The sequence below is a fragment of the Hesperophylax consimilis genome, chromosome 3 (genome assembly GCF_061612785.1).
Source record: "Hesperophylax consimilis isolate HC1 chromosome 3, BYU_Hcon_1.0, whole genome shotgun sequence".
NCBI lineage: Eukaryota > Metazoa > Arthropoda > Insecta > Trichoptera > Limnephilidae > Hesperophylax > Hesperophylax consimilis.
Genome location: NC_142838.1, coordinates 12,000,496 through 12,016,373, shown reverse-complemented (window position 1 = coordinate 12,016,373; position 15,878 = coordinate 12,000,496). Strand labels below are relative to the sequence as shown.

General features: G+C 35.4%; 1 protein-coding gene across 4 annotated transcripts in view; it reads right to left on the bottom strand.

Annotated features, from left to right (window-relative positions):
* LOC149424948 (cytosolic carboxypeptidase 1-like) overlaps window positions 1–15,878 on the bottom strand; it is a 190,984-nt gene that overhangs the window by 133,678 nt on the left and 41,428 nt on the right. For 3 of the 4 annotated variants that reach the window (XR_016304993.1, XM_089648199.1, XM_089648223.1), the window contains exons 3-6: window positions 8,248–8,330; window positions 4,698–4,773; window positions 1,690–1,836; window positions 212–382 (exon numbers count right to left, since the gene is read on the bottom strand). Coding sequence is in view for 3 of the 4 variants with exons in the window: in XM_089648199.1 (XP_089504325.1) it covers window positions 212–382; window positions 1,690–1,836; window positions 4,698–4,773; window positions 8,248–8,330 (477 nt within the window). In the remaining variant the exon portion in view is untranslated. The remainder of the gene's footprint in view (window positions 1–211; window positions 383–1,689; window positions 1,837–4,697; window positions 4,774–8,247; window positions 8,331–15,878) is intronic. The other variant, XM_089648213.1, reaches the window with a different exon arrangement.

Sequence of the window (15,878 nt, the reverse complement as noted above, 5' to 3'; positions counted from 1 at the left end):
ACTCCTTCCTCTCCACAAAAAGACCCTCCACACAGCATCCCCAAAGATGACATAGGCCCTGAGGGAAATTATTTTCTTCAGGGCCTCCTGTGTGGAATTAATATAAAAAAATATATAAAAAAATAGTATGTATGTGTTTAATAGATTGGTAGGTAGGATTTTTGAGTGGAAATTATACATTAAAATTTCACTTTTTCTTGATAATACATACCTTTTAAGGCTAGCTGACTTAAAATCCACAAGGTGTCATACAGCAATGTTTCAACATGGGCGTTGTTTGGCTCCCTTCGAGAATGTATTTGGAGGAGGGATCGAATCACTACAGATGTTGAGTTCTGCTTCACCATGTTCGATACTGCCTGCATACGGGGTGTATTGTTGCCTGTAGTATATGGTATATTTATATATTAGTAAAAGTCACAGATTGTCATAAACGCACTTATGGAAATTACGAACAGAGGATTTTGCACAAGAACTAGCTAGCATCAACAGGAAAACCCCAAACTGGGTACTAGGAGATAAAAACACTGCGAGTAATGAGAAAGCTGATCAGCCAGTAAGGAAAGTAACAGAGGAAGCAAGTTGGCTTGCTACACTAAACTCCATATTATTGAAAAGTGAGTGATATAAAAATTATTAAACCCAGCACTGGAAGGAATGGGAGAAAGCATCCATAGATGGTCTAAACTTCAAGGGAGTCAGGCAACTAACTGAATGTGTATAGAAACTCACCGAGGGAACTACATAGTAGAACTATTTCAGGATACTGCCACCTCAGGAGATAAATGCAACTGATGGGAGTGAAACCAATAATAGTAATGGTTATGTAAATGTAAAGAGGATGAAGAAATTAATACGTATTGACAAATTTCTAGTGCCATTGGCACAGTTTGTTCGGAAGTATGTTCAGATGTACCTCGGGAGCCATTTTGTAGAATTAACATCTTCAAACCCCAATGACAACCTTGGTGAACTTTTACAATCAAAGAACTCGACTCCTTGAGGATATTATGCAGAAAGTCACCGAAGCAAACATATGAATAAGAGTATACAATGTACAGAAGAATGTTAAATTCTAGCTTGGATTAAGGAATTTATGGTAAGTGAACTCCCAAATAAATAAAAAAAATAGTAAAGACTGGGTTATTTGGTATATTAGTGTTCACACTACTTCAAAAAACGACTGAAAAATAAATAATATTGTCAATTATTGTTAGATTAAAGCAAGATGCCATAGCGCTCATTCAGTTGGATTGGTAACACTATTAACCAATTTTATTAAATTATTCTACTATGCCAACCAATTAGAACAACTAGTTAGAAAAGTTTCCAGCGAACCAACAATATTATTATTATTTGAATTTCACTTCTGTTTCTTTGAATGAATGTATAACTGATGTGGAATCTTGGATGTGGAAATTAACTCACTTTCCGACATTTGATTGTGCTAAAACTTGGCAATTAGACTCGTTGTTGTTAATAATGCATTCTATCATCTTTTGGTGGAAATCAAGGGGTAACATTAAACATTATACGTTTTTTTATTCTTGCATTATGAAACTGTTACAATAATTGTTGAATGTTGGTGATATGAAATCCAATGGATCTTACAAATCATTTGTTAGTATAAGCCTTTTGCAAATTAGTTTACTTGCTAAATATATTCTTTGTCTATTTGTAATTACATACCCTTTTTAGTGACACTATCTTTAGATGTAAGATCTATGGAAGAGTGTGATTGCTTGGTGGAATTTATGGCAATGTTGCGGAGACTATCATCGTTGCTTCCGATGCTGACGTCGGTGAGGCTCGCTTTCTTCTGGGCGGACTTGCGGACTACGGCAGATTTGTGAAAAGGATGAAGGGATATGGTGTGATTAAAAGATAACTGGAAATGTAACAAATAATAAACGGAATAAAAAAGATTATGAATCAGGAACTGGGAACAAACTGCAATCAATAAGTTATGATACAGTGTGGGCCAAAAGTTATATTACCTTTTAATAGAAAGCGACGACTTGGCGATTTTACATTATGTATGAATATTATGTTATATTAAACAAGAGAGAATGTATTAGTTTGTAAATTATGTAATCATTTGTAAACTTAATTTACAAATAACTAATCTAAAATTAATTAATGAATTAAATACTTTTATGACTCTAAGTAATCCCTCACCAAACACAAGAGGCTTCACTCTTTATGGTGAGAAAAAAGTTTTTTTATTTACCACAGTGTAATCACTAAATACTCGTAGTATAAAATAAACTGCTGGTGGCTAAACCTTGTGAGATACATCAAAATTATGTACTACCGACAGAGATGTGCTTTATTTCAAATAAATCCATTTCAAATGGAAATGCAAAATGGGTATTTTCCATAATGCATTTTTAATGCTTTTCTAAAAACCATTTTGCATTTTAAATGCTTTTCTCAGTGCATTTTCCATTTTAAATGCTTTTTTGCAACATTCTTCCTACTATCTCCACTCATCTTTTTTTCATAAGCCCCAAATATCAGTCGGTCCTCAACCCCGCTATGAGAGATAATTTACATTTGTCAAGTTGCTTCCTGGTAGGAGCCCTGGCAATTGAGTGAAACCATTACAAAAAATACTGATTCAAATACTGAACATGGGGCCATGACGCTGTAATATTAAATGTTAGATAGCAGTTTCTATGTTTTTACGTTGGTAACATTATTCCGTAGTCGTGGTGTTTTTGGATTTACCATCATGTAATATGTTTGTTCTACATTGATGTCCATTATTAAATGACAAAATTGTTTAAAAATTCTATAATTATTTTGATTGTTTGACCTAAGAAACCATTTTGCATTTTCAATGCATTTTGAAAATAGTTTTTACGTTGGTAACATTATTCCGTAGTCGTGGTGTTTTTGGATTTACCATCATGTAATATGTTTGTTCTACATTGATGTCCATTATTAAATGACAAAATTGTTTAAAAATTCTATAATTATTTTGATTGTTTGACCTAAGAAACCATTTTGCATTTTCAATGCATTTTGAAAATAGGTATTTTGAATTTTGCATTTGAAATGCTTTTCTAAAAACCATTTTGCATTTTGCATTTTCAAATGGAAAAGTTTTGACCCATTTCCATTTTGCATTTCAAATGGTTTTGGGTACCCATTTTGCACATCTCGGACTACCGAATTATATATCTGTTGGGAAGTAATAGCTTCACAGATGCACTCATAGAGGGCAGTGCATAGAGCTTGCGTGGAAGTCCGCAAGATGGCAGCTAGTAGCCAGTAGTCGCCAGAATCTCCTTCCACGATGAGTTGGGGAACAATATCTTAAAAGGCCTACAAAAAAGTCCGGGATGGTATATGTCTATTTCCTAAACACAGCCCCCAGGAACACCGGATACACGTCAGCTAGTGTGTAATAATTTTGTGTTTATTGTAAATAATACATTGCGAAAAAAAATCATGCGTTCAGAATAATTTTTTTGATAACTTTTTAATGAATGCGCACTTAATTTTTTGTGTTAGGTAAATATTTCATTTTTCTTTAGTTTCTCAAAAAAATAACTGCGAAATTTTTTTTATGTTGTAGGAATTTGTAAAAATATTTTTTTCTTGAATAAATATTTATGCTAGTTAAGTATTTTATTTTTCTTTCAGATTCTCAAAAAAGAATAATGAATATTTTTTAATTCGGAATTTTTTTTTTCAATTTGATCTTGCATAGCTCGTTTTTGTTATGCTACATTTACATCAAAGAATTAATGAATTTTTAAAAAATGATGGAGGAGAAATATAGGGATATTGGCTGATTTTGGATGACAGTGGGAATGCAGTAATGGTCGCTGGCAACAGATATCTCGGAATGTTGAAATGTTTTATGTTTCCTGCTTTAAGAGAATGGGCAACTTGGATTACCATCAGTTGATCTCACGGCTCTAGATATATTTTTAGGGATGTTTAAAAAAGCGTTTGCTTGTTGAAATAAGAATTGCTCATAACGATAAGAATTTTTGCTTTTCAAAATAAGTTATGAACTGAAGAAAATATTCGTGAAGAAATCCGAAAGATGGAGACTCTTGATGGATATTTTTTTGGTGGTCATTTAAAGCGTAATTGTAGAAAAGCTCAAGATTTTGTGAACAAGAAGTAATGGAGATCACTTACAAGATATGATTTAAAATTTTCACGGTCTTTTTTCCAGATTTTTGTCGTGATTAATTTTTGAGTTATTATGCCGTGTTGTGCTTCCTACTTCTTTAGCCAACGTTTCGACAGTGTTAAAGCGTCCATCATTATTTCTGCCCTGATGATGGACACTGTAACGCTGTCCGAAACGTTTGCTAAAGAAAGAGGAAGCGGAACATGGCATTGTAACCTAAAAAAAATTACACAATAAAAAAAAACGATCCCATTTATAAGGTAATATTTTTTATACATACGCAGACAGATCTGGAAGTTTTTGAATGTTGAATAACACGCAAGAGATAAAAATAAATATAATGAATAATTGCTTATTAAAAAAGTAGTATTTTGACTTTTGGCCCACTCCGTACACATATGGTTTCTACAGTAAAAAAGGAGAAATGTGCAGCATATAAGACATGAATGGAAAGTGATTACTGTGGCGTTTGAAGTGTTGAGGTCTAGAAAGTGCATCAGGATATGCAATTAATAAATCCAATAATAATATAGTGTTGGCTTACTTTTGATTGGCTTGAGGCAAACCGCTTCCCTGATGAGCGCTGCCAAGTTGATACAGGTGGCTAATTCTCGCGTTGTCTGAAAGTCAAATTAAAAACTTTTAAATTAGTTCATGTAATGATATCGTTATAAATTATTCTTTTGTGGAGATTTAATTAATGTTTAATGTGAATACCGCACAAGGAACTGTTCCCAATTATGTTGCGAGGCTGAAGGTAGTGAGGAGGGGAAGGATAATGGGAAGAGGAAGGTGGGGATGTATCTGGCTATTCAGATTTGGCCGATGATTTCTTGATGAAATTGCACACTTGACTTCTAAATAAAGGAAAATTACTGTCTAATTTATATAAAACTCTGTGTAAAATAGTTTAGTTATAAATTACCTGCACCCGCCGTTGTTCGCATTTTCTCTACTTTCTATACCAATAATATTCACGCATTACACATATAAACCTTCCGGAGAAAATATAAAAGAAAAAAAACCCAGTCGAAATCTGTTGGGTAGTTTAGAAGAACTTAGCGCACAAGCAGACAGACGCAGATAGCGAATTGTTTTATACTGTTTAAAGATATAGTCCAGTCAGTGGGGGATAAAAAAGGGCTCCACCTTGCAAAAGGTTAGGTAGTAGCGATTTTCACATATGTTGTTAAGATTGGGACTCTAAAGAAAAAAAAAAGTTTTCGACCTTGGGGGGGTCGAGCTCGATCCGCCATCTTGGATTGAAGGTGCCAAAATTTGTTTTTTTCAAAATAATTATGAAGTGGTTGATTTTACAACCAAATTGTTGAAAGCAAACTTAAAGACAACTAAATTACCTACATTTTTTGTAAAAAGTTTTTTTTTGTAAGTCTAATAGGTAACGAGTTACAGCGGTTGAAAGAAGAAAATTTTGACAAAAAATTGTAAAACTCCAGTTTTCTTGATAAATTTTGTACGAACATATTACACAATATCATTTTAACGTATTTCTACGTTACAATATACTTATATAGCATCATCCGTGTACTCGATGACGTTGATTTGTTATAGTGGGATCCTAGTCTACAGCTGACTTGGCAACACTGATTGAGTCCTGGTTACAGGACGTTGCCTGGATGCAGATGTTCTTTTCGATGAAACAATGCCAGTTCAAGTTTCACAAGAACGATTTTTAGCCAATGAAAATAACAAAGTCCGTCTGATTTCGATGCTAACAAAGCAATTTATACAGGATGATTTTACAGTTAAACAGGCTGAAGAAGATGCTGATGAGTTGATTGTCAATACTGCGATTTCCTTGTGTTCATCATATGACACTGTTTTCATTATTGGCGAAGACATTGATCTCCTAGTTCTGCTGACAGCATTAGCACCACCCAAAAGTAGTATATATCTTCGCAAACCCGGGAGAGGCAAAACTTTTGAAAGACTGTGTTCCGCGAATAGTGTGTAATACAAAGAGGCGGCTGAGAATATTCTGTTTCTTCATGGCATTTAAGGCATTTAGCGGCTGCGATACAACATCGTCCTTCTTCAACCAAGGAAAAACAAAATTTTGTTCGCTTGTGCAAAACGACACAAGACTCAATGCCATGATAGGAATCTTCAAACAACATGATGCAACACCAGAAGACATAGCAGTTGCAAGAACACGCTTTCTTGTTGCTTTATACGGGGGTGACATGGATAAGGAAACCTTGGAAGAAGTCCGCTACAAACGTTTCGCAAAGTCGACAACAAAAAGCAAATTAAATCTTGCCTCTTTGCCACCAACGAACGACGCTGCACAGTACCATGCATTTAGAACGTACCATGAAGTCCAAAAATGGTATGGAATCCAAAAAAATCCAGAAACTGGGGCTGGAAACGTGACACCAACGGGCTTGTTCCAGTAAGAATGACAAAGAAACCAGCACCCGAGACTTTATTAAAATTTATTTCATGCAATTGTAAAAAAGGATGCGGCGTTGCATGTAGCTGCACGAAAGCTGGATTGAAGTGTTCTATTGTATGTGGGTGCTGTGATGGTCAAACATGCTGAAATTCGCTAGAGGTTCACATCGATGTCGAGGACGAAGAAGAAGAGATTTTGTCAATGAAAGCCCAGAATCTCAGTATCACAGGCAATGAGTTAGATGATGACATTGGTGACGAAGACTGTTATTAAGTAACATAATTTATAGTAACATAATTTATAAATAGTAACATAATTCATAGTAATGTAACATAATTTCGAAATCTACCATCGCTGGTATATCTGTGGAGTAGACCTACTGGAGATACCACAATAAAAAAATGCGCCATGTTCTATACCTCATGGTGGTGTGGAAATGAGTTTACAAAATTATTATAATTATGTAATGAATAACCCGAAAAAATTACAAAGTTGGGAATTTCATCATTTTTAGAAAAATATTCACATTTCCGCCACTGTAACTCGTTACCTATTAGACTTACAAAAAAATACCATCTACAAAAAATGTAGGTAATTTAGTTGTCTTTAAGTTTACCTTCAGCAATTTGGTTGTAAAAACGACCACTTCACAATTATTTTGAAAAAAAAAAATTTTGGCACCTTCAATCCAAGATGGCGGGTCGAGCTCGACCCTCCCAAGGTCGAAAACTTTTTTTTTTCCTTAGAGTCCCAATCTTAACAACATATATCAAAATCGCTACTACCTAACCTTTTGCAAGGTAAAACTCCCCACTGACTGGACTAATAATAGAGATAGAGATGATTTGGGTTCATTTTATTCTATTCTCGATTTACATCAACATGGATAAAAGAAACTGGAAGATATGCCATGGATGTGTCAGAACTTTCGCCGAGCTACGATCAAACTACACGAACTATCAAAGCGGGTAAGCAATTAAAGTTCTTCGTTTGGTGTTTAGCTAGAAACAAAGGTGGGGCGCCGCCGTGCGTGGGTGAGATTTTTAGTAGTATTTATTTATTTATTATTACTATTATTATAACTAGGCAAATGCCCTTATTTTATGGTGGTAACATAAATAAGAACATATAAAAACAATAATAAATGTTGTACATATATGGTAATACAAAAACAAAAATTATAAATATTTATACGATAATAGGGATAAATTCGGAATGATTTCACTTCAGTCATACAATAATTTCATTCAGGAAGCTTTCCGATTTTGTTATGTCACTTTCTATTAGCTATACGGTAATTCGCTTTTGAAGAGGGTCTGTTTTAACATTACTGCATTGTTGCTTGAACCCATTATACACTTTAAGAGCAAGAAATACAGGGAAACGTTGTCCAAACGATGTATTCATTTTTGGCACTATCATCCTTTGTTCTGATCTTTGTCTTCTTGTGTAACTGAGATCTACAAGTCTATGAAGCTTGGGATTGTTCGTATAGTATATATAGTATTCTGGATGAACGATGTTAGCGACACTTTTGTGCACGTTGTTTCGTTCTAATAATGGTTTATGACCCATCTCATTTGTTTCCATTATCCCTTATTCTACAAACTACATAACCTATTTATTCTTATAAAATATAATCAAATGTTTTTTCATCAGGATTTATAAAAATACTTACTTCCAAAAGTGAAGTCATGATGACAAGGTTTGCTGAATTCTTGCTCCATAGTTTTTCCAGGGTGGATTGCCTTATACAGCCATCTAGAAAAAAAAACAGTGAGTATATTATCTAAGATCAATTAAAAATCGACATTGGGTTGGCAGTCGGATCATTTACAAAATACAACCATCAACGGTCGAAATCCATAAAAGGTCATGAATCATGAATATGAACATAAATTTGGGAGGCGGGTAGGAGTACCGCCGCCCCGGGAACCATTTAATGGATAACCAACACCTCTGCCATTGGTCGGACCCAAGTGGTTCGCTACATTTGGTGCCTTAGCAGGGGTGCCCGGGTTCATGGGGTGAGGTGTGTCCGGGTCCTGGCGGCGGATGCGTCTGCCCACCAACAGCGTGGCAGGACCGATCGGGAGAGACTGGTCGAGGGAGACATTTCGACCGCTCCAGCAGGACTCTCTCGAAACATTGACTTGCACCGCAGTGACCCCCATATTCCTACACACCCCTCGTACCTTGTTCTTCCCAGAACTCCCTCTCCTTCCTTTCTTAAAAATAACCTCCACATAGCAACCCCAAAGATTCCATAGACCCACATGCATATTATAAGTAAAAATGGTACCACAAAATAATTTTGCAATTTTTGAAGTAGGTAATGAATTAAATACTTCATTTTCAAAATGAGTCATGTATGCTTAGTGAAAAATCACGGGAGTCTGAATTCTTGACATATTAATTCCAATTTTAATAATCATAATTAATTCACAAATTGATTCAAATAAGTTAAAAAAATATCATAGGTAGGCACTTCATCACTTAAAACCACGAATACGTTTATGCAAAATCTTTCAAAACCCCCCGATTATCTAATTAATCTTGTTTTCAGAAACGTAATTTCCTGAAAGCTGTCGAATGAATTTCTTGATATATATGAAAACAATAAATCACCTAAAAAGCGCACGTGTTTATTCCGATCACCGCTGAAATGTACGACAGTTTTTTTTACATCAATTTGCGTACTACGGCAACGTTGTGTAATATTGTAATAAGTGGAAAACATCTATTAAAAAATACACATGTTTTTATAAACGCCGCGACTAGGTAACGGACCCGGTGTCCGTCACTCGCCAGAGTTTTAATAAGTCATTTGGAGGGTAACTCCCATGCAGCCCGAGATGAGACAGATTACAAATACAGACTGTCAACAAATAGTGGATAAAAATGAAACGATCTGTGATCGGGATGTTATATTTGTAGGATTTGTGAAGCTGAAAGTATTTATAAAATATTTGCTTCAAGATCACATTGCCTTTCAAAATAAGGGATATTATATTTGTAGGATTTGTGAAGCTGAAAGTATTTATAAAATATTTGCTTCAAGATCACATTGCCTTTAAAAAAAGGAATATTTTATTTGTAGGATTTGTGAAGCTGTAAGTATTTATAAAATATTTGCTTCAAGATCACATTGCCTTTAAAAATAAGGGATATTATATTTGTAGGATTTGAGAAGCTGAAAGTATTTATAAAATATTTGCTTCGAGATCACATTGCCTTTCAAAATAAGGGATATTATATTTGTAGGATTTGTCGAGCTGTAAGTATTTATAAAATATTTGCTTCAAGATCACATTGCCTTTAAAAATAAGGGATATTATATTTGTAGGATTTGAGAAGCTGAAAGTATTTATAAAATATTTGCTTCGAGATCACATTGCCTTTCAAAATAAGGGATATTATATTTGTAGGATTTGTGAAGCTGAAAGTATTTATAAAATCTTTGCTTCAAGATCACATTGCCTTTCAAAATAAGGGATATTATATTTGTAGGATTTGTGAAGCTGAAAGTATTTATAAAATATTTGCTTCAAGATCACATTGCCTTTAATAATAATAATAATAATAATAATAATATTTTATTCCAGGATGTGGGGAGGTTTGTGCAATCCCACACGTCCCATATAGATATACATTTTTTTTTTATACAATAGATATAATAAATTATCAAATAAGGAAAACTATGCAGGGTGTGGTCTTGAGTGCGCTTGGGCCCAGCGCTCACTCAGGAGTGGCGCTTGGTGCTGGTAGGCTGCGGTCACCAACGTATTGGCGGAGGCCATTAGCCGCATCCTGGCTCCAGTGACCCGGTGTCTCATCAGGCCGGCAAATCCATTCAGTCCTAGTTCCGTGAACATTGTCGATGCACTGCTGTATCTTCGGTATCCAAATATTATTCTACAGGCGTCATTATATTGAATTCGGAGTCGTTCCATCGAGCAAGTTCGGTAGTAACACCATGTCTCACACGTATACAGGCCAGTACAGAATGCGTTGAACAGTATTTTTTTAACGGTATTGCTGCATTTGCAAAATCTGCGGGCAATCATGTTAGAAACTATGCTAAGGCTTCTCCTTTGTCGTTCGATATCGCCATCATCCGATAGGTTTTCATTAATAATGTGCCCCAAGTATTTCACGTTCGAACATGTATTTATTTTTGCCTCGTTAAGGTATACGGGGAGCATATTACTTGTATCTTGACTTTTTCCGTGGTGGAACGCAATCAATTCCGTCTTCTTCGGGTTGTACATCATATTATGCTGTTTTCCATATTCTTCACAAATGTTTAGGAGTAATCTTAATCCCTTGATCGACGGAGCTAGGAGGATCATGTCGTCCGCGTAGCTTATATGATTCATACATATACTGTTAACACGACAGCCCGTTCTGATGTCCAGGCGACTTGACAACTCGTCCATGTATACATTAAATAGAATGGGGGACATACACCCTCCTTGCCTTACTCCTGACCGCAAATATATCGGCTGGGAGTATGTACTTGCCCACCGTACAACATTTTCTTGCTGGGAGTGCCATCGGGATAGTATGTTTATAAATGAGGTAGGTATATTCCTAGCTTTCAATTTATCCCATAATGTTTTATGACAGACCCTGTCGAAGGCTTTACTTAGATCTAAGAAGCACCCGTATACGGTAGTTTTTCGTTTCTTGTAGAATTCTATTATTTGCTTTGCAGTATATATTGCCATATTAGTGGATAGTCTACATTTAAATCCCATCTGGTTATCTTTAGACATTAGTTTATCATTTATCTCATTTAATATTACCCTTTCAAATAATCTAGCAGTTATAGTTGCTAAAGATATTGGCCGGTAATTGCTGGAGTTAGTCATGTCAGGCTGTCCCGATTTCAGGATTGGAGTTATAATCGTTTTCGTCATTGCACCCGGTATATGGTTGTGTTTAAGTATTGCGTTGAACAGTATGTGTAGTAGTTTGGGTATGTATCTACCTCCGTATTTTATGTGTTCAATACTTAAGTTATCATGTCCCGGAGACTTACCAGCCTTAGTGCCTGTTATGGCCTTCATTATAATGCTTTCAGAGAGGTAAACGTTTTGTCCATCAAATTCCATAATATCAGGGACAGACGGTATTTCATTTCCAGAAATATCTGCAAAGGTTCTTCTAAAAGTATTAGCAATTTCCTCCGTGTTTGTAGACCCATCAATTTGGCTGGCGATTCGATTTTTTGGTTTGATCAGGTTGTTGCTTTTCTTCCAGAACTGGGCAAACTGCTTCGTGTCAAGTGATTTTACGATATCATCCATTTTTGTTTGTTCAGAGGAGCTTTGGCAGTGTTTAAGAGCTATTTTGAACTCCTTCCTTTTTCGTTTTCTTTCATCCGCAATGGGACCATGTAATGGTCTCCCATTTTTAATCCACTCCGTCAACGCCGATCTGGAATTTTCGTAGTGTTCCTTAACTTGTTGATTCCACCCAGCAATGTCACGATGTGTTTTTGGTTTGTTTTGATCGTTCTCCCGATGAAATACGGTATTGGCAGCCTTACTTAGAGCTTCAACGATGTCTGTGTATATATGTTCCATGCTTTGTATATGGTCACATCTGTCACATATAGAATCCGAATTACAAACGGATTTGGAGTGTCTTTGATAGATTACACTAAGTAATGCTTCTGCTACAGACGTATATTCACTGATTTTCTTATTATTATTCCTTCTCCATATTATGTTATTAGGCTGTTGTGGAATATTAAAAATAGTTGCAGGTAATTTTTCAGCAGCGATTACGCAAGATGTCGGCCTGTGATCGGACCAGTCGGTATCATAATGTATTTTTAGACTATCTATTTTGTTCTTAAGATTATTGGTGCATATACAGTGATCGAGCCAGGAAGTGGTATTGTGTGCATCGCTTATATATGTATATGTGTCATTCGGTAGTCTTTCAATATCGATACAATTGTAGTTATTTTCGGTGTAGAAATGAGAGAGTTCTTTCCCGAATATGGAGGATGGGTGAGCGTTGAAATCTCCCATAACAATGGTTTCAGAGTGTTCGTTATCTTGAATGATCGTATGTATTTTGGAAAGGTAGTTGGTGAAGTCGGTAAGGTTGTCCGCGTGACATACCGGCATGTAGACAGTCAGTATGCTTATCGTCCCTCCGTTGGTGGTTATCTGAATACCAGCGATGCGGTCATCTCCACACGGTATTATTGAAGCTTGCAGCTCGTTCCTCCAAAGTACTGCGACTCCTCCGTAGGGTCGGCCTCGTAGCGGTCCGTTTGATAAATCTACAGCAGAGGTACCCCATCCCTGGAAGTTCGGATGAATTTTGGATAGATTCGATGTTTCGTTTTGTAATAACCACGTTTCTTGCAAAAGTATTACATCGTAGATATCGCACATATCTATAACGAAGTTGACGTTTCGTTTAAAACTTTTGCAGTTTATTGAGATTATCTTAATTTTGTTCATTTCCATTGTATTTTTTTTCAATAAATTTTCGGAAAACAGTACCAGTCGGCCAAAATTCTTTGTTCATGTAGGTTTTGAAATCCGTATTCGGTATAGTCAACTTGAAAGATCCAAACTGCGTGGGATTTCGTTGTATTATTTTTTCTATTTGGATATTACTTCCTTTTATTTTACAATTGATAAAGTTTCGAATATTGTCCTCAGTTACACTATTGTCGAACCTCGACACATAGAGCGTTGTTTTTAACTCGGCTATTTTTAGGGAGTTCTCCATCGCTATTCCAGTTGCAATAATATTTCTCGACCTCTTTAGTTTTCTTGTAACGGTTTTATAACCATCCGTATTAAAATTAGTTGTCTCTGGTTTAAATGTATTTTTGTGAGATAGTGTGCGTGCAACTTTGGCTGATTCATCCATACCCTGTTGATGTACCTGTGATGTCTGAATTATGACTTGTTGCTGTTGTGTGAGAGAGCTAGACGCCGCTACTTTATTCCATGATTGAGGAGAGTGCATGACAGGTGGGGCAGCTAATGTGAGGGGCGCGGGCGGGGTTATCACATTACTGCAGTGCGCATTGTTGTCCAAATGTATTTCATTAGTTGGCGACCGTGAGTTTGAGCGGTTCTTATCTATGGCTACCGGTATGGTGACCTTCAATGTGTTCAAGGACGGCGATGTGTTTTCGTTTTGATTTGGAATACGGTTATGTTTATTTATTTTCAGTTCATTCCTTAGGAGAGCCATTTCAGAGCGTAATACTTCCAGATCGCTTCGTTTGGACATTTGTGACTGAATTGTGGTTAATTCACCCTTTAATGCCGTGATATCTTTTAGGAGACAAGTGACATCTACGTGATCGAAATTGACAGGCGGTAGTTTGTGTAGATTCTGAGCGACAAATGTCGGTAGAGCTTCATTCTCTGTTTCCTTCAGTATTTTAATGATATCATATAAATTCTTAGACTTCCTACCTTCGCCTTTCCTCATAATCCTGCGTTCAACTGTTTCACTGCACAGAATGTCTTTCGCAGCCTCCACTTCGTCTTCTGAGAAATGATTGGAGCATATTTGAACCGCGGTTAGTTCGTCTAAGACATCGATTTTGTTTTGAAGAAACGTTAGAAGTTCATTAATAATTAATTTATCACTTTTTTTCGTAATATTCATATTGTTTTCGTAAACGGCGGCAGCGTATGCAATTCGATCCTGCGCACGAGCAGTTCCGATCCTGCGCACGAGCATAAATCAACTATCTATAGATTGATAACTCCGCCCTCTTTCCATACGTTTGCTTTCGTCAAGTTTTAACCATAGATCTGGCAAATTTGAATACACCACACATCGCCGACGTCACAGCACACCATCGACAAAGGATAGAGGAAATTTAAAAAAAAGGCGCAACCATAGACAATTTAATTCTGCTTCGGAACCTACCTAAAACCCAATTCATTAGCCTAAAACATAAGTAAAATGTCACCCAAGACCACAAGGTCCCATCTGACAAAGCCCTGTCCTAAGAAAGAAATGACCTTTAAAGTAACTTCCTTTACAGCTCATTTTCTCAGGACAGCGTTTTATCAGAAGGAAGCTGAAAAGCAAACTCATAATTACATGTACAATAATTTTATTTTTTAAATATAAACATGAAATACAATAATATAAGCACAAAACACATTTAAAAGGTGAAATTACTGTATCAATATAAAACTAGCTGTTGGAAATGATAGTTATTTTCTTTCAACATCCAACGGCAATTGAAAAAAATATTGTCAATAAGGCAGTCAACGATTCAACCTACTGTTTTAGCGTCTAATTACATTATTATTATTTTTGTTTCCCTCCTACTTATTACTTAAATATTTATACCTTTCATATATAAATAGTAAGTATATAATACTTTTTAGTTTAAAAAACTTTATATGCCTTTTAGATATTTTTAACTTAGGAATAGTACACAACATAAAGAATGTAACAGTGTAAACAGAAAAGTAAATTTAACAATAGGTTATTGTTTTAACAATACATATTGGTATTGGTACCTGATAAATAAATAGGGTATAATAATAACAAATAAAAACACCAAATACAAGAGTAAAATTTAAAGAAGGTGTTGAGAGAATATTCATTATGATGTCAAGTATGTAATAAAAAAGTAGAACTATATATAAACTAGACATATGAAATAAACTAATTGGACTTTTTTTTTATTAACACTAGTCGGTGACTGAAAATGGGCTGCAGACTAATACAGCCAAACTGAATAATGTAAACTCCGCATCAGAGAATATTTGGCTTAAAATTACAAACGATAACAATATTTGACTTGTATATGTATTTATTTTTTCGTTATTATTCTACTACTCATATAGAGATGTCAATAGAAAATGAATTGGCAAGGATACACCACAACCATACAATGGACCTGATTTAATGAGGAGCATGGCAGTACTACGATATTTAAAAGACGCTTATAGGAACAAATTGTGGTCCTATTGGTTTTAACTTATTAAAATAAATTAGTTATGACAACCATTTCTTCCTATATTTAGCATATTTTAAATGTTGCAGTACTGCCATTTTCTTCATGGAGTCAGGTCCATTGTATGGTATTGTATCCTTGCCAATTAATTTTCTATTGACATCGGTACACCATGCATTGATTATAAATGGTACAGTAATTTTGATAATGAATTGAATAAAAAAAATTTATGTTCGTTACAATTAAGCCAATCAAAACATATATATTTGGCAATGGTTTCTTCAATAACAGGCACAAGATATAAATTTTCGCAATTATAATTCAGTACATACTCGACGACA